The sequence below is a fragment of the Juglans regia genome, chromosome 3 (genome assembly GCF_001411555.2).
Source record: "Juglans regia cultivar Chandler chromosome 3, Walnut 2.0, whole genome shotgun sequence".
NCBI classification, from domain to species: domain Eukaryota; kingdom Viridiplantae; phylum Streptophyta; class Magnoliopsida; order Fagales; family Juglandaceae; genus Juglans; species Juglans regia.
The window spans coordinates 33003323-33030200 of record NC_049903.1 but is presented as its reverse complement, the minus strand read 5'-3'; the positions used below and the strand labels follow the sequence as shown (position 1 = coordinate 33030200).

At 36.7% G+C, this 26878-nt stretch overlaps 1 protein-coding gene across 2 annotated transcripts; it reads left to right on the top strand.

Moving 5' to 3' along the window:
- LOC108994924 (importin-11) lies at nucleotides 1-25610 on the top strand. Of its 2 annotated transcripts, none has more exons than XM_018970353.2 (24): nucleotides 1-428; nucleotides 549-658; nucleotides 1292-1364; nucleotides 5180-5241; nucleotides 6293-6434; nucleotides 6665-6883; nucleotides 7014-7080; nucleotides 11160-11559; nucleotides 12013-12160; nucleotides 12291-12451; nucleotides 13367-13466; nucleotides 14231-14305; nucleotides 14442-14576; nucleotides 15003-15092; nucleotides 15362-15538; nucleotides 15628-15732; nucleotides 17902-18060; nucleotides 18917-18961; nucleotides 19050-19271; nucleotides 20576-20682; nucleotides 20776-20832; nucleotides 20902-20989; nucleotides 21085-21337; nucleotides 25281-25610. In XM_018970353.2, the coding sequence occupies exons 1-23, from the start codon at nucleotides 288-290 to the stop codon at nucleotides 21244-21246; spliced, it is 3045 nt and encodes a 1014-aa protein (XP_018825898.1). In that variant the 5' UTR covers nucleotides 1-287; the 3' UTR covers nucleotides 21247-21337; nucleotides 25281-25610. The 2 variants fall into 2 exon arrangements, with proteins under 2 accessions (XP_018825898.1, XP_018825900.1); XM_018970355.2 differs by having other exon boundaries at nucleotides 2-428; nucleotides 20917-20989.
- Nucleotides 25611-26878: the final 1268 nt, after the last annotated feature.

Here is a 26878-nt window from a genome sequence, read left to right as displayed (position 1 = left end):
AGATGTTAAGGCTTTCTTTGCGACCAGCTTTGGAGCTAGCATATAAAGTCGGCAAATGACCACCTCGACGACCAGCGTCCCAATCACTTTTTTCACTTCCGTTTCTAGGCCTGGAAGATAACACTTCCATCGCCGTTTTCCCCTTCTGGAATTCCTGTGCAAACCTCAATATTCTAATAAAGCCATTTTTTAGATACATTAGCATAACAAAACCCTCTCCTATTGTTTCCGAGGTTACTCGATTCGGATCACCATTTTCCAACCCGGTTCGATTCGCACGGACAGCGATGGCGCTCTCGGCCTCTGACGTACCGGCGATGTACTCGTTGCTCGCTAATTCAATGAGCGGCGAAGAGAGCGTCCGCAAACCGGCCGAGGCGGCGCTCTCTCAGTCAGAGAGCAGGCCTGGCTTCTGCTCTTGTCTCTTGGTACTCTTAGCCCTTTCAATCTTCCGTTCTAGGGTTCTTTTATGGTTTTTGTTTCGTTATAATTCGTAAGACCGAGCTCAATGTTTCAAATTCGCGTTCGTATTATCTATGTAAATGCAGGAAGTAATTATGGCAAAGGATTTAGTATCTCAGGTGGATATCCGGTTGATGGCTTCGGTGTATTTCAAGAATAGTGTTAATCGGTACTGGAGGAATAAGCGCGATTCTTCGTAAGTCATCCATCTTTTATTTTCCATTTTCATCTCTTTGAAAGTGTTATATTTCGACGGTTTGTGCAATAGTGTCAAAAGGTCATGTACTAGCAATGCTTATTGCGGTAGGCACCGAAATTGTTGTTTATAGATTGTCTTCAAAAGTGCCATATGATGTGGTGGAATGCAAGGATCGGTGTATCTGTTTACGTTTCTTGTCAAGTCTATTTCAGTGGGAAACGTGTAAATGTGCTTGCCGTCCAAGACCGAAATTGAAAAATAGTTTTTTGAAGAGTCATAATTGATTCACTGGAATGTAATGATGACGGTGCTGCTTTGTGTCTCTTACTGCTATATTTATTTACGCCTGGTTTGTTTTCTAAAAACATCTCATCTCATCTCACATCGTCATTACAACTTTTCCAAATCTCCACACAAAATAAAATAAACAATTCAACTTTTTCAAATCCCAAAACAACAATAATATTAAAAAATATATTCTAACAATATTTTATTCAACTTTTTAACTTTAATCTCAATTCATCTCATCTCATCTCTGAAAACAAACGAGCCCTTTGTGTATGAAACATGTACTTTTCTGCTGTAGGAAGGATTGTAATGTGGAAATGATTTCTATTCATTTCTATGCAGGGGAATCAGCAGCGAGGAGAAAATACACCTGAGACAAAAACTGTTGTCGCACTTGAGAGAGGAGAATTATCAGGTTGTTCCAGTTCTCATTCTCATGCCTACATTTCCAGCTTTTTCGTGTTTTTAGGTATATTCTGAAATATATATATATATATATATATATATATATATGTGTGTGTGTGTGTGTGTGTGTATAATTGGAACTATGATAATGTATTTCTTAGATTAAAACAACATTTAGGCCAATGTTTGTTGTTTTATGGAAATCATTTGGATTCATGGAATATGTTGTACATTTTTCTCGAATGGCCAGTACCCCTTCCGTAATCTATTATATGAATAGTTTTTTTATGATTTATTAGAATGCTACCAATTTTAAGTTCATATGAATAGTGCTTATGATTTTCTAGTCAAAACTATCCCATGTACTTGGGCTCTTGCCTATCCTAATAAAATATTGTTTACCGATCAAAAAATGATTTTTAGGTCAAAACTGGATTTGGCCAAGTTAGAACTAGTTCCTATGGGTAATATATCTAATGTGGATGGTTTAGGTAGCATATTGGCATGCAAGGTATTTGGGATGGTATGATAGAGAAGATGTAATGCTTCAAGGGAATGCCAAAGCCACACTAGGCCCATGCTCCAAAATGACTAGTCAATGGTATAGTTGGAGCCCTATTGGAATCATTATAAAGAGTAAGAACTTTTACCTCCCAAGTAATGTGGGAGCTCATACACCACCTATACTACTCGCTTAGTAAGAGGTATCACAATCTCTCCTCTTAAATTCTCAATGTCCTCGTTGAGTCATTTCATCACAGGTGGTATGGCTCAAGTCCCACACTCCTAGTTGGGATAAGCTCTAATACCATTTGTAACACCTCAAGGGAAGACCCAAGCTACATCCGTATCTGTACTCCAAAAGGATTGATTAATGGTACAATTGGAGTCCCATTGGAATCATTATAAAGAGCAAGAATTTTTTTCATCCCTAGCAATATGAGATCCCATATACCACCTATACTTTTCACTCAGTATAGCCCTATGGGGTATGACAGAAGATTGAGCACCGATCGGCTAGTTGGAAGAGGATGCATCTATCTAAAGGTGGTAGGATCATTTTGATCAAGAATGCTCTCTCCAAGTCTCCTATACATTTATTGTCATTGTTTTTGCTCCTACCAGAGTGACCAATATAATAGAGAAGCCACTTCAAAGTTTCTCATGGAGCTGGCTAGGTAAAGAGTTCGAATTTCTCCTAATATATTTGGTCAGCATGTGCTCTTCTATTTGAGGGAAGTTTGTGAGTCTGAAAGTTGTTCTTGTTCAATTGAGCTCTCAACGTAGGTAAAAGTGTTAGGCGCACTTAAGCCCAAGCATTGTCTAGAGCCTAGGTGCAAAACGTAAATGCATGCCTAATTGAGTAAAGCACACATTTTTAAAGATGATATATAATAACAAAAAATCCTTAAATACAATATCAAGGTTTAAAAGCAAGATGGTAAGCTATTTTATGTATCAACTCAATTTGTTAGAGTATTCTGTAATGTGAAAATCAAGTAATTAACTAATTACATAAACTTAACATTTATATACTTCTCTTGTGCTTTACTAAATATAAACATCAATGATATTTGATGGTCAGAATCAAATCAAAATGAGCAATGCTATATACCACACTTCCATCCCACTTTTATCCCATTATGTAAATAAATGTACCACATCTTACATAGTGGGATGATAGTGTGGTGTATCGAATTTTCCAACCAAAATATATGGTTGAATCAAAATATACCATGAAGCCCATGACCAAAGAAGCTCAAGAATTATAGTTATTGACTTATATGCTAATGTACACAATCAAATATCAATCCATCTAGAAAGCCAACTTGGACTATCATATCAAGTTCAAAGCATATGCATAAATAATGACAACATGTGATGCTATACATATATGCTCTTTGGAGGTGCATAAAAGTCTCTTTGGATCCCTAGGGAAGTTCTCTGTTCTTTTTTTCTATCAGGTCCATATGCCTCAAGATAGTGACTCTTTTCCTTGGAGGAGTATTTGGTAGTTTAAGGCACCTCTGCAGGCACATTTCTTTTTTTGTTAGGACATCCTCTTTAGAGAAGATTCTCACCATGGATAATCTAAGGAAACTTCATTTTGTTGTGACCAGTGTTGTCAAAAGCACTCTTAAGTGCAAAGCCTCAAGGGTTAAGCGCTTTGCTTACTAAAAGAGAAGCACATTTCGAAAAGTGCTATTTAAGCATGCTTTTTTGCACTTTTAGTGGTGAGCTTGAAGCACAAAAAGCGTGCTTTGTTACATTTAGTGAAAAAATAAGTTTCTTTCAATCCTTAAGCATGTAACTCTATAGCCCGACACCAAAAGTAATAAATTTCTAACAGATGGGTTAATAAAATAGTCCAGATGATTATATACTCTAGGATTGCATTGTATAAATTTTTAGTATACTCCAACATTTTTTGTGTTGTTTTGGGCATTGCCTTTTAGATGTATTTTGAATTTTTTATTCAACTTTATACTTTATTTTGGTTGTGGCTATCAAATATCATGGTTGTGTATATTTTGTAAGCCCCGAGAAGTATATAAATTTTTATGTTTGGATTTTCTATAATTTGTTGATCACTTAGTTGTCATTTTGCATTTGAATTTTTTATTCAACTATACTTTATTTTGGTTATGGCTATCAAATATCATGGTTGTGTATATTTTGTAAGCCCCAAGAAGTATATAAATTTTTATGTTTGGATTTTATATAATTAGTTGATCACTTAGTTGTCATTTTGCGTAATACTGTAATAAGAGTTAATATGCTATATCTATGAGTATTATTATATTGCCTTTTTTTTTATTTGATCTTTTTTTTTTTAAATGTGCGCTTTACCTAGCTCAGGCGCGCTCTTGTGCCTAGGCTCTAGGTGGCTTATGCACTTAAGTGCGCTTACTGCTGATTGTGACGTATTTGTAGTGTATGTGCTAAAAGAACAGAGAATCAGTAGACCACTGTGTGACTGCCAAAGCCTCGTGGAACTAGTTTTTTTGTAGAGTTGGGCTGGTTTGGGTTATGCCAAGGAGGATAGTAGATCTTTTTGTCAGTTGGAAAGGGTTATACGGCAACCCATAAATTGCAGCATTGTTGAAGATGTCCCTATCTGTCTATTATAGTGTATATGGAGGGAATCGACTATAGAATTTTGATTATTATGTGCAGACAAGAGGAGCTTAAAACTTTCTTCGTCACTCCTTGTTTCTTTCAACGACCGTTATGATATTAACGGGTTGAGTTCTCATGCTTTTCTTATAAATATATATATATATTTATAATTCTTATTCGGTGTTCATCCTGTAAGCGTTCTTTGTACTTGTGCCACAACTTTTGTGTTCTTTAATAAAATCTTTGATTATTATAAAAAAAAAGTCGCTGGCTACCATTGTAGTTGTGGTCCATTGAAGGTGATAAACTCAACACATAGAATCCAATGCGAAACAAATGGGGGCAATTAAATCCTTGTGGGATGCCCAAAAGAGCCTTATTACATGACTATGATAATGACTTTGCCAATCAGCAGTTTGAGAAATTAAGATCCTTCTTCCAATGCGAAACAAATGGGGGCAATTAAATCCTTGTGGGAAGCCCAAAAGAGCCTTATTACATGACTATGATAATGACTTTGCCAATCAGCAGTTTGAGAAATTAAGATCCTTCTTCATATTATCTCTAGTACACTTGATGTCGAAGATAAATATTCTCTCTCTCTCTCTCTCTCACCCACACCCACACACACTAAAATGCCTGGCAATCTTTTCTATTTGTGAGATTTACTAATTCCCTGTACTTACCATGTTTGTCCCTACACAGATTGCTCTAATGTTGGCTGTGCTCATATCCAAAATCGCTCGTATTGATTACCCCAAAGAATGGTACACATTTTGACCTATTTCTCCTTTAATATTCTCAAATTTTTTGGAATTGTAAAGGCTGCTTTAACATAGAATGTTTATGAACCCATCCGTGGGTAGCCCAAATGGTAAGGGCAAACTTGTGTGCTTGAGCCCCATGTCACAGGTTCGATTCCCCTTGGGATCAAACTGTGATTTAAGTGGGAGGCCATGGCTGTGGGTTGTTGTGCTAGTCTCCCCGGGGGTTTAGGTTCCATAAGTGAGTCCTAAGGGCTCTGCTGTGGGGTGGTTCTCCTGTCATAGAAAAAAAAACCATAGAATGTTTATGAAATTTCCAAGCACGGTTATTTGTACTTTCCTAAAGTGTAAGAGCCTGGTCTTGAAGACTTGTGTGTAGCCAAGACAGATGCATGGCTGGGATGAGCATATGTTTTTAGGGATGCATTCTTGGGTAGAAAACCTTTTAACTTCTTGTAAGATAAATCAATCATCAGGACAGATATCTTCTGAGTAGTAAGTAGTGACGCCTTTCCTTACATTGGAAAAAAGATAAATAAGGATTTGACACTTTGCCTCATTGCATTCTGGCTCACTTATAATTATTGTGTCTCATTTAGAAAGTGTAACCTAGTCATCCCGAGTTATTTCTGTTTACATTTTGTCATTATGATAGCTATTCCAGTTGTGCCTCCTGAAACTGTGCCTTTCATGTGCATGATCCATCTATTCCCACAATAAAACATAACCAAATAAACTTCATGGGAGCAGAATAACTGTTTCCAAATCACAGGGTGGTAAGTTGACCATGATCTAAACTGCATGGAATGAACTTTAGCTTCATCCAAAAGTGAAACTTGTCTTATTTTGGTTCTTATATAAAGGTGCTGTTTTTCTATCGGTATTTTCTTTTTCTTCTGTGGTCAGCTGGAGCAATATGTGTTAAATTTTTGCTTAAGCATAGTTCAGCTATTATAGTTGTTGATATGCACATTATCTTCCCATCAGTTATTTTGAATGTTCCCTCTGGAAGCTGACCATCTGTTCTGATCTGTCAATTCAATAACTTATCCAGGCCAGAGCTCTTTTCTGTTTTGGCACATCAGCTTCAATCAGCAGATGTTCTTACTTCCCACCGGATTTTTATGACTATTTTTCGTACCTTGAAGGAATTGTCCAGTAAACGTCTTACTTCAGACCAAAAGACCTTTGCAGAGGTATAGGCTGCTGTACTTTCTTAATACTGCAGATTCTTTTTCTATTTTCCATTATCATAAGATTTCTCCCCCACGGAAGCCAAAAAAGTTTCATTGTGTAGCTCAGTTTATGCACCTATTCTACGGCAATAGAAGGACAAGTAATTACTCTTTCGTAACCATATAGAAATGAAATCTACATAACCATGTTTTTTTGGGGGCTGATCATGCTTATGTACTTTGCTTTACAGATATCAACCCATTTCTTTGATTATAGCTGGCATGTTTGGCAGAGAGATGTGCAGACCATATTAAATGGTTTCTCTACCCTCTCTCAAAGCTATAATTCGACTGATCCAAACCATTATCATGATGAACTTTATCTAATATGCGAGAGGTGGTTGTTGTGCTTAAAGACTATACGACAGCTTATAATTTCAGGGTTTCCAAGTGATGCAAAATGTGTACAGGTAGGTTATATTTCCCTTGCGAATTTTATTTACTTATTTTTTATTTCAGGATTTGGTGCACCTAACCTGCACCTTCTTTTCCCGATGGAAGTAAAGGGAGTGTTTTTACTGACTTAGCTCTATCTTTTAGGAAGTACGGCCAGTCAAGGAGGTCTCTCCTGTTCTCTTGAATGCGATTCAGTCCTTTCTTCCATACTGTGAGATTTCTCTCTCCCTCTCTCTACCCAGGCCTTTCTTACATGTTGCCATGATTAGCAATTGATTTAGACCCTTACTTTTATATACGGCATATATTGAGCTTTCTAATTTGGTGAAAAATATGACATCTTAAATTAGGGTTGATTGCCCTTTATGATTAATCTTCTTGGACTTAATGATAATGGAGATGAGCACTTGGGAGAATGAATGATAAATGTTTAGCAAACTAGATATACTTTATTGTATGTTACTTATCGAATAAAAAGGGATCTTCTTTCATGTATGCCACTACATATGGCCTGTCCGGAGCTTAATAAGCTCTCTCTCACTTATACATGGATCTTTAGCTCTTTGTTGTCAGAACTTCTCCCAAGGAACCCCTAGTTTCATCTTTGCGGGTCAATTGAAAGCTTTAAAAAAAGATTTAAAGTTTTGGAATAGGCAGTCTTTTGGAGACGTAGGGGAATGCAAGAAAAGGAAGGTTATGGAGATCCAAGAGGTAGAAAGGATACAAGAGGTGAGGACTTCAACACAGGAAGAAATAGCTCAAAAGTTAGTGCTGGAAGCTGATCTAGAAAGGATTATTTTATTAGAAGAGATTTCTTGGCGTCAAAAGTCAAGAGCGCTGTGGTTGAAGGAAGGAGACCGAAGCACTAAATTCTTTCACAAGGTAGCTAATTCACGCAGAAGATCCAACAACATTGAGATGCTGCAAATTGATGGAGTGGAGTGTCGGGAAGAGCAAGCGATAAATAATCATATAGTTGACTTCTTTGAGCAGTTACTTTCCGAACATGTGGGTTGGAGACCTAAATTGGAAGGGCTTGTTTTTTACTCCATTGGGCTTAGTGATGTCCATCGGTTGGAGAGGCCTTTTGAGGAGTTGGAGGTTTATGAAGTGGAGAGGAAAATGGTTAAAGATAAGGCGCCAGGTTCTGACGGTTTTACTATGGGCTTTTTTCAAACATGTTGGGGTGTACTTAAAGATGATCTCATGAAGGTGTTTCAGGAATTCTATTCGGCTGGAAAGTTTGAGAGAAGCCTTAACGCCACTTGTCTAGCTTTAATTCCAAATAAGGTGGGGGCTTCGGAGATTAACGAGTTTCGGCCCATTAGCTTAGTGAATGGGGTATACAAGATTATCTCTAAGGTGCTAGCGAACCACCTAAGTGAGGTTGCGGGGAAAATAATTTTAAAACCCCAAAATGCGTTCGTAAGGGATAGACAGATTCTATATGTGGTCCTTATAGCAAATGAATGCATAGATAGTAGACAGAAAGCCGGTGTTGCAGGGATTATTTGCAAGCTAAACATGGAAAAGGCGTACGACCATGTTAATTGGGACTTTCTTCTTGATCTTCTGGGGAGATGTGGGTTCGGAGAGAAATGGTGTTCATGGATCCGATGGTGCATAATAACAGTGAAATTTTCAATACTAGTAAATGGAAGCCCAATTGGTTTTTTTAAGAGTACACGAAGGTTAAGACAAGGAGATCCATTGTCTCCTTTACTCTTTGCTATTGTGATGGAGGCGTTGAGTAGAATGACCTCGACTTTAGTTATGAATGGTTTTGTGGCGGGTTTCTCGATTGGATCTCCGGATAGGGGATTTATTAACATTTCACATTTGTTGTTTGCAGATGATACATTTTTCTTCTGTGAGGCAGATCTTAACCAGGTCCGAGTTCTAAAGGCCCTTCTCCTTTATTTTGAAGCAACATCCGGATTGAAAGTTAATTTGGACAAATCAGAGACGGTGCCTATTGGAGGGGTACAACAGATCAGACAATTGGCTGACACTTTGGGGTGTCAGATTGCCTCGTTACCTATGACTTATCTAGGACTTGCGCTGGGAGCCGCCTCAAGAGCAGTTACATTATGGGACCCGGTAATTGAGAAAGTAGAGCGCAGACTAGCAAGATGGAAAAGACTGTACTTGTCTAAAGGGGGTAGGATTACTCTGATCAAGAGTACACTATCTAATCTACCAACCTATTTTTTATCCTTGTTCCCTATTCCAGCGAGTGTGGCATTTCGAATTAAGAAACTTCAAAGAGACTTCTTGTGGGGTGGAGTGGGGGAGGAATTCAAATTCCACCTTGTCAAGTGGGAGAAGGTATGTAGCCCTCTCTCGAACGGTGGTTTGGGTATCAGAAATATGAGATCTTTCAATCGGGCATTACTGGGAAAATGGTTGTGGAGACACCATAAGGAATCCGAAGCTCTTTGGAAGATGGTGATAGAGAGCAAATATGGGGGTTTGTGGGGGGGTTGGTGCACAAAAGAAGTGAGAGGAGCATATGGAGTGGGGTTGTGGAAACATATAAGAAGAGGGTGGGATGTGTTTTCTCGGCACACTAGACTTCACCTAGGAGAAGGAACTAGAATTAAATTCTGATATGATACTTGGTGTGGCAATGGTGCTCTAAAAGATACATTTCCCTTATTGTTCCGGATTACAAGTGATAAAGATGTTTCAGTTGCGGAAGTCATGGGGAGATTGGGGGAGCAAATTCAGTGGAACATTCATTTCAGTAGGGATGCACAAGATTGGGAAGTTAGCAGTTTTGAAGCCTTCTACAGCCTTTTGTATTCCATAAACCCAAGCAATGCACAGATAGACTGTGGTGGATACCTGCAGCTAAAGGTTCCTTTTCGGTTAGCTCTTTCTATTAGTCCATCACTCAAGAGCCTAACACTCAGTTCCTATGGAGGAAGTTTTGGAGACATAAGGCGCCACCCAAAGCGGCATTTTTTGTGTGGACTGCTGCATCAGATAAGATTCTTACTACAGATAATTTGAGGAAACGTGGGTTGATCATCGCTGATTGGTGTTGCATGTGTCGGAAGGGGGGTGAATCAGTGGACCATCTTCTACTACATTGTGAGTTAGCTAGAGGGTTATGGAATGAGGTTCTTGGAAGAGTAGACTTGGCTTGGGTTATGCCTGAGACAGTTGTGGCGATTTTGGCCAGTTGGACAAACATGAGAGGTATTCAACAGATTAAGGGTGCATTTGGATGTTGAACTGAGTTGAGTTGAGTTGAGATGATAAAATATTGTTAGAATATTATTATTTATTATTATTATTATTTTGGTATTTGGAAAAGTTGAATTGTTTATTATATTTTGTGTTGGGATTTGAAAAAGTTGTAATGATGAGTTGAGATAAGTTTAGGTTCCAAACGAAGTGTAAGGCTGTGTGGAAGATGATCCCTATATGCATCATGTGGTGTTTGTGGCAGGAGCGTAATGAAAGGACGTTCGAGGACAGAGAGAACGATGGAGGAATTGAAACTTTTATTTCTTAGAACTCTTTGTAATTGGGCCATGGTAGTAGACTTTAATGGCTTAGATTTTCATGATTTTCTTATTTCTATTGCCCCTACTTAGCTAGGGCACATTATACATGTATCACATTTTGCTTATTCTTTGATTAATAGAATTTATTTACTTATAAAAAAAAAGAACTTCTCCCGAGATGTGTACTGATCTTTAATATGAACAATTGACTTATTAAAAGCTACGATTAATCGCTGTCATTTTTTAAGTTACCCACGAACTTCCATAATTGTTTATGAATTAGTATTCAGCTTTTAATAAAATCTTCATTTACTTATAAAAAAATGAATTGAAATATGAATTAGTATCGAGCATATTAAAATACTACCCGCCATGGAGTATTAAGCATCTTTACTTTAAAAAAGTTTTTCAGTTGTGGTTTGTACAATTCCCTCATTCGGTCATTAAGAACTGTTCAATGACGTAGGATGTGACCTGTAAATGACCTGTACCAAATGGTTTTGGCATCTTTGCCCATCCCAAAAAACAAGGGTCGAGGGAAAGTTGTGGGTCTAATGTGTACGGCTGCACACAAGCAGTGTATTATATATGCCGTGGATGAAATCTTGCCATTTCATTTGCAAGGGGAAGTTCCATTTTTCCCTCATAATTTTTGGCCATCTTGTTTCCAAACCTTTTGAGAAAGAAAACTAAATCCATCTCAATCACCCCTCTTGGGTGATTGCAATTTTTTTTTTCTTAGATTTTTTTGTTACATATGTTCTTTATTTTGCAGATTCATCTTTTCAGAAGATGCATCCTAAATTTTGGGACTTCACAAAGAGGGCATGCACTAAATTGATGAAGGTCTTAGTAGTACTACAGGGAAGGCATCCTTTTTCATTTGGGGATAAATGTGTGCTCCTTCCTGTTATGGAGTTCTGCTTAAACAAGATAACAGAGCCTGGGCCAGATTTGTTGTCATTTGAGCAATTCTTGATTCAATGTATGGTGATGGTGAAGTGTGTACTGGAATGTAAAGAATACAAGCGTAGTCTCACTGGTCGGGTAATGGATGAAAATGGGATTACACAAGAACAGATCAAGAAAAACATTTCGAATGCTGTTGGTGGTGTTTTGACTTCAATTTTGCCTGATGAAGGGATAGTTCTTCTATGTAATGTGTTGATAAGAAGGTATTCACACTGACCTCTGACTGACATATTGGCTTGCCTACAAGAGTATTTTGCTTGATAAATTCCTATCCATTTTTGGGCCGTTGAGCCCAGAAAGGAAGGTGCCTTATAGGGGGAGAAAATGCATTTTAAACAAGCCATACTGCTTGATGTCATGACTCAATTATTCCACCAAAGATCAAGCATTTATCTATTGAAAAAAAATCTTGGGAAGACAAGTTGTATGGCTTCTGAAATGCATGTAGTGAGCTAGTGCACCCATTTGATTGTAATGAATTAATTTTTAAATAAATAACTGTACTAGGATTTGTCGTCTGGTGGTAAATTTTGGGTGCTATTATTCCACAAGAATTTTATGCAGAAAAAAGTATAAAATATTTGGGTCCCTCTGGTTATTTGTGTGTGCTTTTCAGATAACTGTTGCTCAAAAACTGTGTATTGACGACTCGATAGGTACTTCGTTCTGAATGCAAGTGATTTGGAGGAGTTGTACCAGAACCCTGAATCTTTTCATCATGAGCAGGATATGGTTCAGTGGACTGAAAAATTGAGGCCGTGTGCTGAAGCTTTATACATTGTATTGTTTGAAAAACATAGCCAAGTAGGTGGCATTCTTTTTTTTTTTCAGATTACCTTCTATAACATCTTGTGCTGTTTTTTGGGGCTTAAGCACTTAAATTATTTTGGATAAGAAGTATGTGTGCTCTTGTGATCTTTATTTTTGGCTTTAGCTACTTGGTCCTGTTGTGGTTTCCCTTCTTCAAGAGGCAATGAAGGGTTGTCCGACTTCGGTGACTGAGATCACGCCAGGGTTGCTTCTAAAGGATGCTACTTATGGTGCTGCTGCTTATGTTTATTATGAGCTCTCAAACTACCTGAGCTTCAAAGATTGGTGTGTCCACTCCCCGCTATATATATGGTGTTTGGCAATTATTATATCTTGCATAACCTATCCAAACTTTGAAGTTATTTTAACCGATGCAGCATTTCAAATGACTGTTGTTTGTGCCCTGGAACAACAAAGAATTCTCTTATTTAATACTTTGTTTCTATGGGCTATTGGATTAGCCTTTAATGGGATCAGTTTCCTCGAATTCCTTGTATATATTTCTAGCTCTAACTAGGTGTTTTCTCATGCATGCGTCCTTTGCGTTTGGGCTTCGCCCATTTTTTTGGTAGTATGAATAAAATCTCTCTTTACTTAAAAAATGACTTCTTTATGCTCCTTCCAAGGTCCAAGGACTGGAGAATTTTTCTATTGAATTATTTAAGGTGCACTTGCGGGAAACTACTTGCCAAGGGCCTGTGCACCCCCGGAATTAGTCGGGACGCTGTTCCCGAACACCCGGTGCTAATAAAAATAAAATAAAATGACTTCTGTCTGTGATCACTTGGTACCATGTTTCTTGCTGTACTTCAGTTGATGCAATAATGACTGGAAGCAGGAGGAAGATTTTGTGGAGGCACTTCTAGCTGCCAGTGTAACTTAAATAGAACAAAATTTGGTTCGGAAGTATTAAAACTCGGTGGTATAGTTTACTGTGACTCCTGTTATGGAGTTGCATTTTGCTTTACTATTTACCGTTTGTAGAAGGAAGAAGATTATATTTTCATTTAAGAGGTTTGGTCAGTATCTTCTGATTGTAAGATTGATTGCTGTTTTTATAGTATCTGTCACCGTACCATGAGGTTATTAGATAGCATTGTATTCACATTACCAAATAGGCTCTTTCATTTAGTCACACTTTTATTGTCTATTTGGAAATCGTGGACTTGTGACTTTTTGCCTGAAACTATCGTTTTGCAGGTATAATGGAGCATTATCCCTAGAACTCTCAAATGATCATCCAAATATGTATATCATCCATCGGAAAGTTGCGCTTATATTGGGACAGTGGGTTTCTGAGGTAGCATAATTTCTACGCTGTGTAGTGCATTAGTAGTAGTGATTTTTACACTTGCAATTTTGTCAAGAGTGTTTGTGCTTGCATGGGATTCCCCTCTATGTGGTGATGCAACACAAAATAGTCTTTGAAACATACAAAGATGCCATATTGACCTCCTTGTAGAGTCCGAGGTGGTTGTTTCTAACTTCTATGTTAGAAACAATAATAATAATAATAACTATGATTATTATTATTATTATCATTATCGAGGTGGAAAATAAATATGTTTCTCCAAGTGATAAAACCGAGGTAGAAAAAAGAAATTGATAAGAAGGGAAAAAATTGGAAGAGTCCTGATAAACATTAGACTCTCAATTTTTTGATTTGTTACATCAATTACTAGTATGTGTCCTCTGCAAGGATACTCGTGCCTTGGGTTGAAGTTCTAAGCCTGTTCCTCCCGTAAGATATGCCAGAAGTGAGAGACAAGGTTCTCTTATGGTGCCATTGGATACTAAGATGCTCCTTTTTTTGAGTCTTGCAATGGTCAATGAAACTATGATGCTCTATCCAGCTGAATTGAGATTTGTCGTGGAAATTCATAGGATTCAATCCTATGATAGCAAATAGTGCTTTTTTTGGTTTTGACAGCCTTTTTCTTCTCTCTCTGGTTTTTTTTTTTTTGCAGACTTAAATCACAATTTAAATTGAGTCTTTGATACTTCAAAAAATAATTGGAGAGAGAGTATTTGATGATGGGTTTCTGATTTTTGCACTTTTGACAGATTAAAGATGACACAAAAAGACCAGTATACTGTGCTTTGATCAAATTGTTTCAAGACAAAAACCTTTCTGTCAGGGTATGCCCCATTAGTTCATTTTCTTGTGTGCATTAACTCTCCTGCTCTTTCTGAATGGTTGCGACATATTCCTGCCTCCTGAATCTGTATCATTATATCCTCTTTCACCTATTGAAGTTCTGCATTCCTTGTAAAGCTGGCAGCCTGTCGATCTTTGTGCTTACATGTTGAAGATGCAAACTTTTCAGAACGAGAATTTATTGATCTTCTTCCAGTATGTTGGGTTTCGTGCTTTAAGTTGGTTGAAGAAGTTCAGGAGTTTGACTCAAAGGTAAAACAGGGATTTTGTTTCACTTTTGTGCATAGCACTGCAAGACCCTTTGTACATTGAGATTAATGATGTTTCCCTTCTTTTTTTATTGACCTTCTGCATAATTTGATCATGTCCACCTTGTTTAAAGTGGTGAAACTATGAAGATTTGGGAGTTCAATAATTTTATTTTCTTTGATACAAGAATGCAGATATCTGCGTGTTTGCAGAGCAGTACTCCTGTCCAAATGTTCTACAAATCTTTGAATTTTCATATCAAACAGTGGTTAAGGTTTTGCAAGGGCAAAATTGACTTTGGGATACTATACTATTTATATTCAAAACTTATAAACAATTATTAAAATTATTGAAATTTGAAACTCAAATTTTGATGATGTTTTCCTGGTAATCCAACTGACACTCTTGTTATCCTTCCATTTATTTCAGGTTCAGGTTTTGAATTTGATTTCTGTTCTTATTGCGCATGTTAGTGGAGTCATTCCATTTGCAGACAACTTGGTTCAATTTTTTCAAAAGGTATTGTCACTTTTTTGTCTTTAGTCACTTAATGCTCGAACTACACACTTAATGACAGATATAAGGGTTATGATTCCGAGTTTCTGGCTGGGTTCATTATTCCGTATTGTATCTCAATGGAGATGTTGAATTATTGAGTTTGTCATACTAAATTTAAGCAATGGGTCGGTAACCTTTTTCATCATATTAAACTTTGGTTTCATTTGAAATTAATGGCTCTGCACTTATTATAATTCACTTTTTTTTTTTTTATTTCTTATTTCAAAAAGGTTTGGGAGGAATCTTCTGGTGAAAGCTTGCTACTGATTCAGCTTCTTATTGCTTTGCGGAACTTTGTGGTTGCTCTTGGTGGACAATCACCCGTTTGCTACAACATGCTACTGCCCATTTTGCAGAAGGGAATTGATGTAAATAGCCCCGATGAACTTCTAGAGGACAGCATGCTGGTTGGTCTGACAGTTGATCTTAGTTATTTAACTGGCTATCATTCCATTGTAGCATATCATGCTAAGTTCAATCAGTTGTTTTTGCGCAGTTATGGGAAGCCACACTTTCTTATGCCCCTTCATTGGTGCCTCAACTATTGGCATGTTTCCCATATCTTGTGGAAATCATGGAAAGAAGTTTTGATCACTTGCAGGTTGGACCCAGTGGATGTCTGATAGCATGATATCCTCTATGGTGTGCTGTTATATTCGTCATTTACACATACTACTCCCTGGTGGATTAGAATTTCTGTGTGATTTTGCTCTCTTTTATATTTATTATATGTAACAGCCCAATGGAAGCCCAAGTCAGGTTTGGGCTTATACTTCAAAAGGACTAGTCAAGGTCTCAATTGGAGTCTCTTAGGCTTGGTTTGTTTTCGGAAATGAGATGAGATGAGTTGAAATAAGAATTGAAAGTGGAATAAAATATTATTAGAATATATTTTTTTAATATTATTTTTGTTTTGGGATTTGAAAAAATTTAATTGTTTATTTTATTTTGAGTGGGAATTTGGAAAAGTTGTAATGATTAGATGAGATGAGATGAGAATAGTTGTGAAAACAAACGAGGCCTTAGAATCATTATAAAGGGAAAAAACTTCTCTCTCCTAAGTAATATGGGATCCCATTAACCACCTTCCAATACTCAATCTACGGTCTTATAATATATTTCTTGTTTCAAGCAATATTAGTAAAAGTGTGCTTGAGCTCTAAGCATCAGGGCCGGAGTGCTTCATTTACCAAAAGCTAAGTGCATTTACAAAAGAACACTTTAAGAATGCTTTTGGTGCTATTTTAGGGAGCAGAGCACAAAAAGCATGCTTTTGCAGTTTTTTGCAAATATGTGCGCGTGCCCGAGTGTGTATTAACTATTACTACTTGTATAGACCATTAATTTAGAGGAAGTAGATGGGGAAGATAATGAGGGTTACAAATCTTTAGATGGCAATGATAATGGCCCTATACTTAATGATCAGGATATTATTACTTAAGGATTGCATTGTATAGCTTATATTAGCATAGAGTCAATACCTACAATTCTTGCGCATCTTATACATTTAGGGTACTTGGTTTCTCCTTTTGATATATATATAATTTTTTACTTACAAAAAAAAAAAATTTTTGCGCATCTTTGGTCATTGCCTTTTGGGTATATTCTGACTCAAGCGTGTACTTTTTTGTTATAATGGCTATCTAATATAATGGTACTCTGATGTTCTAAAGCACAAGAGAACTGTATAAAATGTTATGTTTAAATTGTATGTACTTAGTTGATCTTGATTGTCATGTTGCATGATACTCTAACAAATCAAGTTAATAGGGCAAATATATTACTCTATTGCTTTTTCAACCTTTTTTTATTGTATTTTTGGAATACTTTGTTATTATATATTCTTCAAAAGAAATCTGCGTTTACTTCAATTAGGCACATGTTGCCACTGTATGCTTAGGCTCCAGGCAGTGTTTTGTGCTTTAGCATTCCTAACACTTTCAACAACTCTGGTTTCAACTTTGAACTGTAACCTGTCAAACAATAAAGGCATGGTGATGCAACAAATCCATTGCATGGATAAATGTTCAAACTAGGATGGAGATGTGATTTAAGGGAGCTGGTACAACTGACTAGTTGATTTGGGTGAGAAATCTAGGTTTGTTAATAGATGTGAGGGCATATACCTACTTTCAAAGTGGTGAAGGCCTTGGTCTTGGGGTTTCAAAGTGGTGAAGGCCTTGGTCCTGGGGTATCACTCCCTTTCAAGGTCCAAGGTTCAACATCTCATGGGTGCAAACAATCATTTGGGGCCACACACCCTGGTCAAAAGCCAGCGATTTAACCAGTTTCGTGTAGGCAAACTTCCGAGGGTGTGGTGCACGGAACCGGAGTTTACTCTACAGGGTGGGTCCAAAGGGCCCTGCCTTGGAGAGGTTCCCCGACATATATAAAATTAAAAAAAAATAAAAAAAATAAAACTGATTTTTCAAAAAGTCAGAATTGCCTAGCTATGTAATTTGTTCAGAGAGAGAGAGAAGAAGAAGTATCATAATTTTTGTTAGTTTAATGTAGAGGCTTCTCTTTGTTGACCACCAGTATCACTTTTTGTGCTCCTTTTCTGTTGCTTTATTGCTTCTTGGCTCCAAGACTAGGTATCACTAATTTCAAGTACGTACGCTTGGATTTTTGTACTTGGTTGTTGATTTTGTCTTTTTCATCTTTTGAACTGCTTGTTACAGTTTTAGTGTCCTTTTATATTCTTGTTTGTATTGTACTTTTAAAATTAAAAATCTGTTGTTTGTATTGTATTTGACCTTGTTTTTTTCAGGTTGCTGTCACCGTAATTGAGGATTACATTATTTTGGGTGGAACTGAGTTTCTACAGATGCATGCTTCTAGTGTAGCTAGAATTCTTGATCTGATTGTTGGAAATGTCAATGACAGAGGGATTCTTTCAACTCTTCCAGTCATTGATACTCTAATACAGGTACATTAATTTAATATTTGCAAGTATATTTTTCGGGTTGTAGGTAGTGTGAAAGGCATTGATATTCTTTTGTTTTGTATTGCAAGATGATTGATGAACTCTTTGCCTCTTAAAATACTACCTCTTTCCTGTACCTCTAATAAACTTACCATGCAGCCTGACAGTTCGAAGGAAACAATTTTTTTTAATATATAAAGAATAAGTCATAACATAATTAGTGTTTATTTAAACCTTTTGATGCTTATTTTTCCTTCAAACATTTTTTTTTATATAAGTAAGAAGAAGTTTTTATAGAAACGAATGTATAGGCGAAGCCCATGTACACATGAAGTATAAAAAAAAAACACCTAAGTACATTCTCTCAGAAACAGAAAGCAACATCAGAAAATCATGAACGGAAGATCCGTTAATCACTAAAGCAGAAAACCAAAACAGAAAAGAGTGCACAAAGAAATTCCAAAGTTGCTCCAAAGTACGCTCCTCGTTAAAACAACGCTCATTCCTTCCTTCAAACATAAAAAGTATATTTTAATTAATTAACATGTCCCTGTCATATCAAATCCTAATTTTTCTAAAGTTCTACTGGATCCAATCCCCTTGCCGGTATTTGTGCATCCTAGCTTTTTAGGATTTAATGGAATGATGTTTTATTCACTTTCAGTAGAATATGTGGTAATGGTTCCATTTTATAATACATTAAGGGAATTGCACTATAGAAAACAAAATGTATTTGATTCGTTTTCCCAAGTTTGTAACATGTGCTCATTGTAGCTTTGAGGCTTTAGAACTGTTATAGCATTAGTTGATAATAATTGTTCAACAAATCTCTTTTTTATTTGTTTATGTTACTTTGCAGTGTTTCCCTGCTGAAGTGCCTCCATTGATCAGCAGCACTTTGCAAGTAAGTATGGTTGTATGCCTGTGTGATTTTGCTGATTTCGATCAATAAATTTCTTATAGAGTTCGCACCTTTTGTTTAATGTTGCTAGAAATTGATTACTGTATGTTTGAGAGGAGGAGATGATCGTGATCCTTCTAAGACAGCTGTTAAAGCATCTTCTGCTGCCATCCTGGCAAGGCTTTTGGTGATGAATACCAATTACCTTGCCCAGTTAACATCAGAACAATCAACTTTTTTACTGCTCCAGAAGGCGGGTATTCCAATCAAAGACAATATACTTCTTTGTCTGGTTGATGTCTGGCTTGACAAGGTCAGTACAGCTTGCGTTTCCATTATGAGGATACTTTTGGTGATGATTGAAGTGTTTGTTTGCTACCTAGGTTGCATTGCTATACCTATACTGAGCATAGATAGATATATGATTTTAGGATTAATTATACTTTGCCCCCTCGAACTTTCACTCAATTCATAATGTGCCTCCAAAACTAATAATTGCATCAAAGTGGACCCTCGAACTTTCAAAACTTCCCAATCCTCCCCTTTTGTCTACCATCTGCGTTACATCTAATGGAAATTCAATGCACGCTCACGTGCATAACATTCACTACAAAGATGTAATTTTTATCTAATTTATTATCATTGACCATATAAAATATAAAATAATATATGCTGTCAATTAATAATAAATCATAAATCATTATTTATTTTTTTATTAATTTATATATGGTTAATGAATATCAAATAATTTCATTGTGTACATAGATTATTCATACTTGCTTGCAGCTTAGGTATAAAATAATTTTATATATGGATAATGATTAATGATTTATTATTAATTGACAGCATATATTATTTTATATTTTATATGGTCAATGATAATAAATTAGATGAAAATTACATCTTTGTAGTGAATTTCCATTAGATTTGACGCTGCTGGTAGACGAAAGGGGGGATTGGGAAGTTTTAAAAGTTCGAGGGTCCACTTTTATGCAATTATTAGTTTCGGAGGCACATTGTGAATTGAGTGAAAGCTCGAGGGGGCAAAGTGTAACTAACCCATGATTTTATTTCCTAACTTCCCTTGGTTTGGGAAGTAAGAAAACTTACTGCAACATTTGATACAGTAAGAAAACTCACTTTGTTTTCCCTGATAAGTACAGTTAACTTAGACCTGATGGGGAAAGATAAACTTTTCAACTTCCCAAACCAAGGGAAGTAAGAAAACTTACTGCAACATTTAACTTTCACCTTTTTTTTCCTGCTAATTACAGTTAACTTAGTTACTTGGACCTTACGGGGAAAGATAATACTTTTCAACTTATATGATATCGTCCTGCTCTACTTTGACTTTAGGAGGATAATTTTTAAGAACTAAAAGTACCACATTTCATTCATGTACATAAAAAAGTACTGTAATTTCAAGATTATCTAAGGCACTGTCCGCTTTTTGGGAATTTTTGAGGTTAGTCTCATGGCAACATGCTTAGAATTGGAAAATGTTTATAATAGAATGATTTTAATCAAATGAATATAACACAATAGCTCAAGCTTATCTGACTGCTTTGAGTTCTTGCTTCATTTGTTTATTATATTTTTTTTTTTATTTGGTCACAGGTAGACAATGTATCTTCCCTACAAAAGAAGGCATTTGGCTTAGCCCTTTCGATAATTCTCACGTTGAGACTGCCTCAAGTCCTCGATATGCTTGATCAGATTCTGACGTATGGGTTCATCCAAGTATTTCTTAAAATCATTTGCAATCTGAGTATTTGGTAAATTAGGAGCCTTGTAATGATACTTTTTTATACATGCAGTGTATGTACAACTGTAATTTTGAGTGGAAACGATGACTTGGCTGAGGAAGAGTCCAGGTATGTTGTTATCGAGATAAGTAGTGGTCATTCTAGAATTGATTTGTATCCTTTGCCTTTATTTCCTAGTCTTGTGAATGGCAGTGGTGAGAATCTGAGCTCCAGCAGGTCCCATGGTGAGGGAAGCATTCCGAGTATAGAGCTAAGGAGAAGACAGGTGACATACCTGAAAGTGTTGAATTCAGATGAATAAAGTTAAATTGTGGATTTTTTTTTTTTTTTTACCTGATGGATTTGTTCTTCCCTCTGTAGGTCAAGTTTTCTGACCCAATAAATCAGATATCATTAGAGACTTCAGTCAGAGAAAATCTTCAAACATGTGCTACTCTTCATGGAGAATCTTTTAATACAGCCATTGGTAGCATGCATCCAGCATCATTAGAACAATTGAAACAGGCATTGAAGATGCCATAGTGCGTGAAGCACTCAATTGTTCTTATCAATTGGTGCCCTTTTTGTCCGAGGCTCTTCAAGTCTTCCGTTGTTCCATAGATCTAGAGATATGGTGAGTTTTTCAACCCAACACATTTATTTTTCGAGCTTTGTTACTTATCATTCCCACACACCACACTTTTTTTTTTTATTATTCTTCCTAAATTAATTGATTTATTCTACTCATCATCCATACACCACACATTTAGTAAAAGAAAAAAAATAAAAACAATTATGTGGTGTGTGGTGTGAGGATGATGAGTAAAATTTTTCTTATTTTTTTGTTTGGGTATTTAGCCTTTGTTTGGGAACACAAACTATCTCATTTCAAAATTTCTCATAATTTCCTTCTCAAACATCAGTAAAACACAAACATATTTCAATTTCAAAATTTTCATCTAATCATATTACAACTTCCCAAACAAAACACAAAAAACTTAGAAGGGGATTGTTGATGCATGCTCTTTTTTTTTTATTAGTAAGAAATTTCATTGATCGAATAAAACTAGGCAAAGTCCATGTACACAAAAAGTAAATAAAAGAGACACCTAGTTACATACTAGAAAGCTGAAAAGAAAGCAAAAACTCGTGAACACTCACTCCCTTTAAAACTATAGCAAAAAGCCATTGAACCAAAGAAAGTACAAAAAAATTCCATAATTCCCCCTGGCTCTCTCCTTGGTGTTGAAGCATCTCATTTCTTTCCATACAAATACACCACAATAAGCACAAAGGAGCCATCCTCCATGTCGCAGCCAGTTGAGGACTCTGATGATGCCTATTCCAGCATGCTAAGAGCTCCGCCACACTCTTGGGCATAACCCAAGACAGCCCAGCCCTACTAAGTAGGCTATCCCATAACTTCCTTGCCACCTCAAAAAAGATGGTCAATCGATTCGCCATTGTTCTTACACATATAACACCACTACATTACGATCATCCCCCGTTTCCTTAAGTTGTCAACCGTCAAAATCTTTCCTAGGGCTGCTGTCCAAGTAAAAAAAAGCAACTTTTGGAGGCTCAAGAACTCTCCAAATACCCTTCCATGGAAACGCAAGGGGTTGATAATTTGTCAGCACCTTGAAGAAAGATTTAACAAAACATTTTTTACTCCCTGAAGGTTTTCACAACATTCTATCGCTCCCATTACCTCCTATCCTCTTGGAATAAAGCAAGCTAAAAAAACCTGTTATCTCCTCGACTTCCCAATCATGCGCATTTCTAGAAAATATAATATTCCACAGAACCATTGGCTCGACACAGCACATCTGAGATAGTGGCCTGCTGATTTCCAGCCAATCTGAAAACACCGGGAAAAACAGAAGATAGAGCTCTCTCACCACACCATTCATCAAACTAGAACCTAATTCTTGTACCCTCACCGACCTCAAAGTTAATGTGTTGCAAACACCTTCCACCCCTTTCTGATAAATTTCCAAAGACTCGCATCATACAACCCCTACCCTTTTTTGGAACCCCCCCCAAAAAAAAATTCACAACCATCTTCCAACCCACGACCATTCTTCACAACGAAGTCCCTTCCATTTGGAATCTCCCCAACCACTTTCCTAGTAGAGCTTTATTAAAAGTGATCAAGTTACGCACCCCCAAACCTCCCAACTTCTTCGAACTGCACTTTTTGCCAATTCAAAAGATAAAATTTATTTCCTCACTCATGCCTCCCCACAAAAAGGATCTAAATAGCTTTTCAATCTAATTAGCCACCCCCACGGGTAAAGGAAATAAGGAAAAAAAGTACGTTGGGATATTGGAAAGGGTACTTTGGATGAGAGTTTACTTTCCCTCCTTTTGAAAGATAAAGCCGCTTCCAGCCCGATAACCTTTTCTCTACCTTCTTTACGACTCCGTCCCAAATGTTTTTTGCTTTAAAAGAAGCTCCCAAAGGGAGTCCAAGGTATTTCATAGGAAGAGTAGCCACTTTGCATACTCAACTAAGAGCTTGATATTCACCACCTCCCCTACTAGGACCAATTCCGACTTACCTAAATTCACCTTGTCCCGAAACACAATAGAACAATGATTAAAGCTTGAATCTATCCGCTGTCTGCATCACAAAAAATTAGAGTATCATCTGCAAATAATAAATGGGAGATGGATAAAGCCTCATTATTAATGTTACCCACGGCAAAGCCAGCAAGAAAACCTTCCCTAACAACAACCTCCACTATGCCACTCAGGGCCTCCATAACTACAACAAATAGAAAAGGAGATAGCTGATCCCCTTGTCTCAAACCCTTCGAGTTCTGAAAAAATCCACAAGGTTGACCATTAACTAATACGAAAATCGAGCAGTCGAAACACAATGATTGATCCATCCAAACCACCCATCTCCGAAACCACATCTTCTCAACGTATATAACAAAAAATCTCAGCACACATGGTCACATGCTTTTTTCATATCCAACTTGCAAAGAACTCTCGGAATGTCATCCCTCAACTGGCTGTCCAGCAATTTAAACGGAGTCCAAGATTTGCCTACCTCTTACAAAAGCATTTTGAGACTTGGAGATAATTTTTTTCATCACCAAGTTCATTCGATTTGCAAACACCTTTGAAATGATCTTATAAATCCTGCCAACCAAGTTAATAGGACGGAAATCTTTCAACTCAATGGTCCCCACTATCTTCGGGATAAGGGCAATGAAGATAGCATTAAGAGACTTCTCAAACCTGTGACAAAGATGAAACGCATGAAAAATTCATATCACGTCATCCTTTACTATGCCCCAGCACTCTTGAAAAAAGGCTAAAGAAAATCCATCCGAACTCGGGGCTTTGTCTTTGCACATACCACTCACCACCTGTAGCACTTTGGCTTCCTCTAATGGTCTCTCCAACCATCTAGCTACACTAACATCCAGCTGATAAAAAAAGAGCCCATCCAGTTTAGGATGCTACACCGCAATCTCTTTGAGAAGATCTTCATAACAATTCACGATATGGTCTTGTATAGCCTCCGAGGATTGGTGCACCGTATTACTTGATTGAATCAAATCAATCACATTATTATGCTTGTGAGAGTTAGCCATTTTGTGGAAGAACTTAGTGCATTTGTCGCCCTCCCTCAGCCATGTCATCCTAAATTTTTGTCTCCAAAAAATTGCTTCTTACAACACCTTTTTTAACTCAGACACCGTCTCAATCTCTCTCAACGCAGACTCCTCATTTGCCACCCCATCTTCTAGGGAATGCAGCTCATTCCAAAGAAGCCTTTGTTGCTCATCCGTGTGTCTAAACACCTCCATGTTCCACTTCCTTAGGTCCAACTTAAGGGTTTTGAGTTTACCAGCCACAATAAAACTGGGGGTACCATGAAAAGAATAAGAAGCCCACCAATCCCTCACCCTTTCCACAAAACCAACCGTTTGCAGTCACATTTTCTCAAATTTGAAGTATCGCTTACCTCCATAAATGCCCTCACAATCTAATAAGATGGAAAAATGATCAGAGCATACCCTTGCCAATCTCTTCTGGCTTAGGTCTGGATAATGGAGTAGAAACTAGGAATTTGTCCAACCTTGACCCCCCTTGACCATTCGACCACGTGAAACACCCCCCAAGAAGTTGATGCATGCTCATTTAGGACCCGTTTGGATACTCAGTATATCTATGAATAGTAGTTAAATAGTTTATGTAAAGATATTTTATTGGGTTTTGAATGAGAGAAAAAGTTGAATAAAAGTATTATAAAGTTAAAAATTTGTTTGAATATAATTTTTGTTTTGAAATTTGAAAAAGTAGTATAGTTTTGTGTTTTATTTGTGAAAGTTGTAATGATTAGGAAATTATTAGAGATAAAGTTGAAAATTTAAAATTGAATGTGTTTTGTGTTTCAATGATGTTTAGGAAGAAAATATCTAAGTACTTGAGAACAATCGTGTTTCCAAATGGACCCTTAAACTTCACTTTTCCAACATAGATAAGATTGTTATATTGTTACATATGGGGACTATGCTCATCTAACAGGCTATATATATATATATATGTTCCTCCAGATGATATTGAAGCTTCTGGGATTGGATGTGCGAGTTCTACATCCTTTCTTTTCTTTGCTGTTGCTTGCGATGGGTTTTGGTTTAAGGTTGTATTTTGAAATTCATTTGTATGTGCAAATTGGACAACATGGACAACATGAGACTTTGTAAATAGGTTGCGAAGCTGTACGTGTTGTATACGAGGGGGTGTAGAGGATGGCGGGGATGTGAGTTGAGAGGAGTGCAAACAAATGAAATGAAATTCCTTTTTTATTTTTCCAGTAAATGAAGGGAAGAACATGCAAGTCGGTTCTTTCACCATCTTTCGAATCTCAATCGGCTTTCCTCTAATCTAGTTTTGAATGCAAATCAAAATTGTAGGAGACAATGAACTCTTAAATAGATCTAATATGCATCCTCCTATGCTAAATATGGACTCTAGGGTTACCCTAGAAATAGGGATGACTAAAATAGTACGAGCTATCTCTTTGATGATGAGATATTTGACAACATTTATCTTCCATCAATCTAAATTTTCAAAACACTACATATGGGTGTAACTTGGCCAACAAGTATATTTTCAAGTCCAATTAGCCGTCTAAATTAGGTTCCGTTTAAATACAAGGAGTACTTTATCTCATCTTTTCTTATCATTATAATTTTTTTAAATTTTCACTTAAAATATAAAAAGTAATTTAATTTTTTTTTAATTTTGAAATAATAATAATAATAAATAATATTTTAATAATATTTTATTTATTTTCATTTCAACTTATCTCATCTCAATTTATTATCTAACTTTATTCTTTCGTTCGTATGTATTACCAAACCTTATATCTCATTTATATTTTCTCATCTTCTTGACGTTAGGAAGAGGCAAAATGATGGATGATGGAACCTTCTTAAATGAGGCATATCCATCAAACAACTTCTTAAGGGTGTTCTTATCCCTTAACACAAGTTGATCTAACCATACCGTCTCATTAGTACTTTTTAATCTATACATTATTCCATCAATTTTGAAGCATTGGTCAAGAATAATAGCAACATATAACAAAATGTTGATTTTTCTCAAATCTCTCCAATCCTAAATTAGATTTGAGTTTCAATCTAAAATCTCAAAACCTAATTAACTTTAACAAAGAACCACAATCCAATTTCATGGAATCACAACACTAATTTAGGATTTTGATCATTTCGGATTTGTGCTACTTACAATGGAGAGAATGAGGTTTCAAAGAGATGGTAATGGCAAAAACCACGACGACTGAGATTGGGACGGCATCGAGAGATGGATTGAGTTGAGAGAGGAGAGAGAGTAGAAAGAGTGAGTCACACGAGGGTATTCTTGAACCTAATTAATAAATATCTAGATCTTTTTAGGAAGTTAAAATCTCACTTAAATATTAAAAAAAAATTAATACCTTCAATATATATTATTATATATGTTATATAAGCGAGCGAGCAAGTATGGATCTCAACTTAGCACCCGCCCCCACTTTTTATTTTTAACCTTTAATTCGTTCGCCCACCAGCCCTCACTACCCTCCTGTGATGGGCAAGGCCCAAGCTGAGGTGGCAAGTAAGCAAGGTGCGTGTACTCGGCTAGCAAAGCCTAC

What these genes read in the sequence shown, in the direction of transcription:
- LOC108994924 (XM_018970353.2), top strand. Translation starts at nt 288, where the DNA reads ATGGCGCTCTCGGCCTCTGACGTACCGGCGATGTACTCGTTGCTCGCT. An exon ending in ACCAAAAGACCTTTGCAGAG is followed by an intron (nt 6,435 to 6,664) that starts GTATAGGCTGCT and finishes TTTGCTTTACAG; the next exon opens with ATATCAACCCATTTCTTTGA. An exon ending in TGTTTGAAAAACATAGCCAA is followed by an intron (nt 12,161 to 12,290) that starts GTAGGTGGCATT and finishes TTTTGGCTTTAG; the next exon opens with CTACTTGGTCCTGTTGTGGT.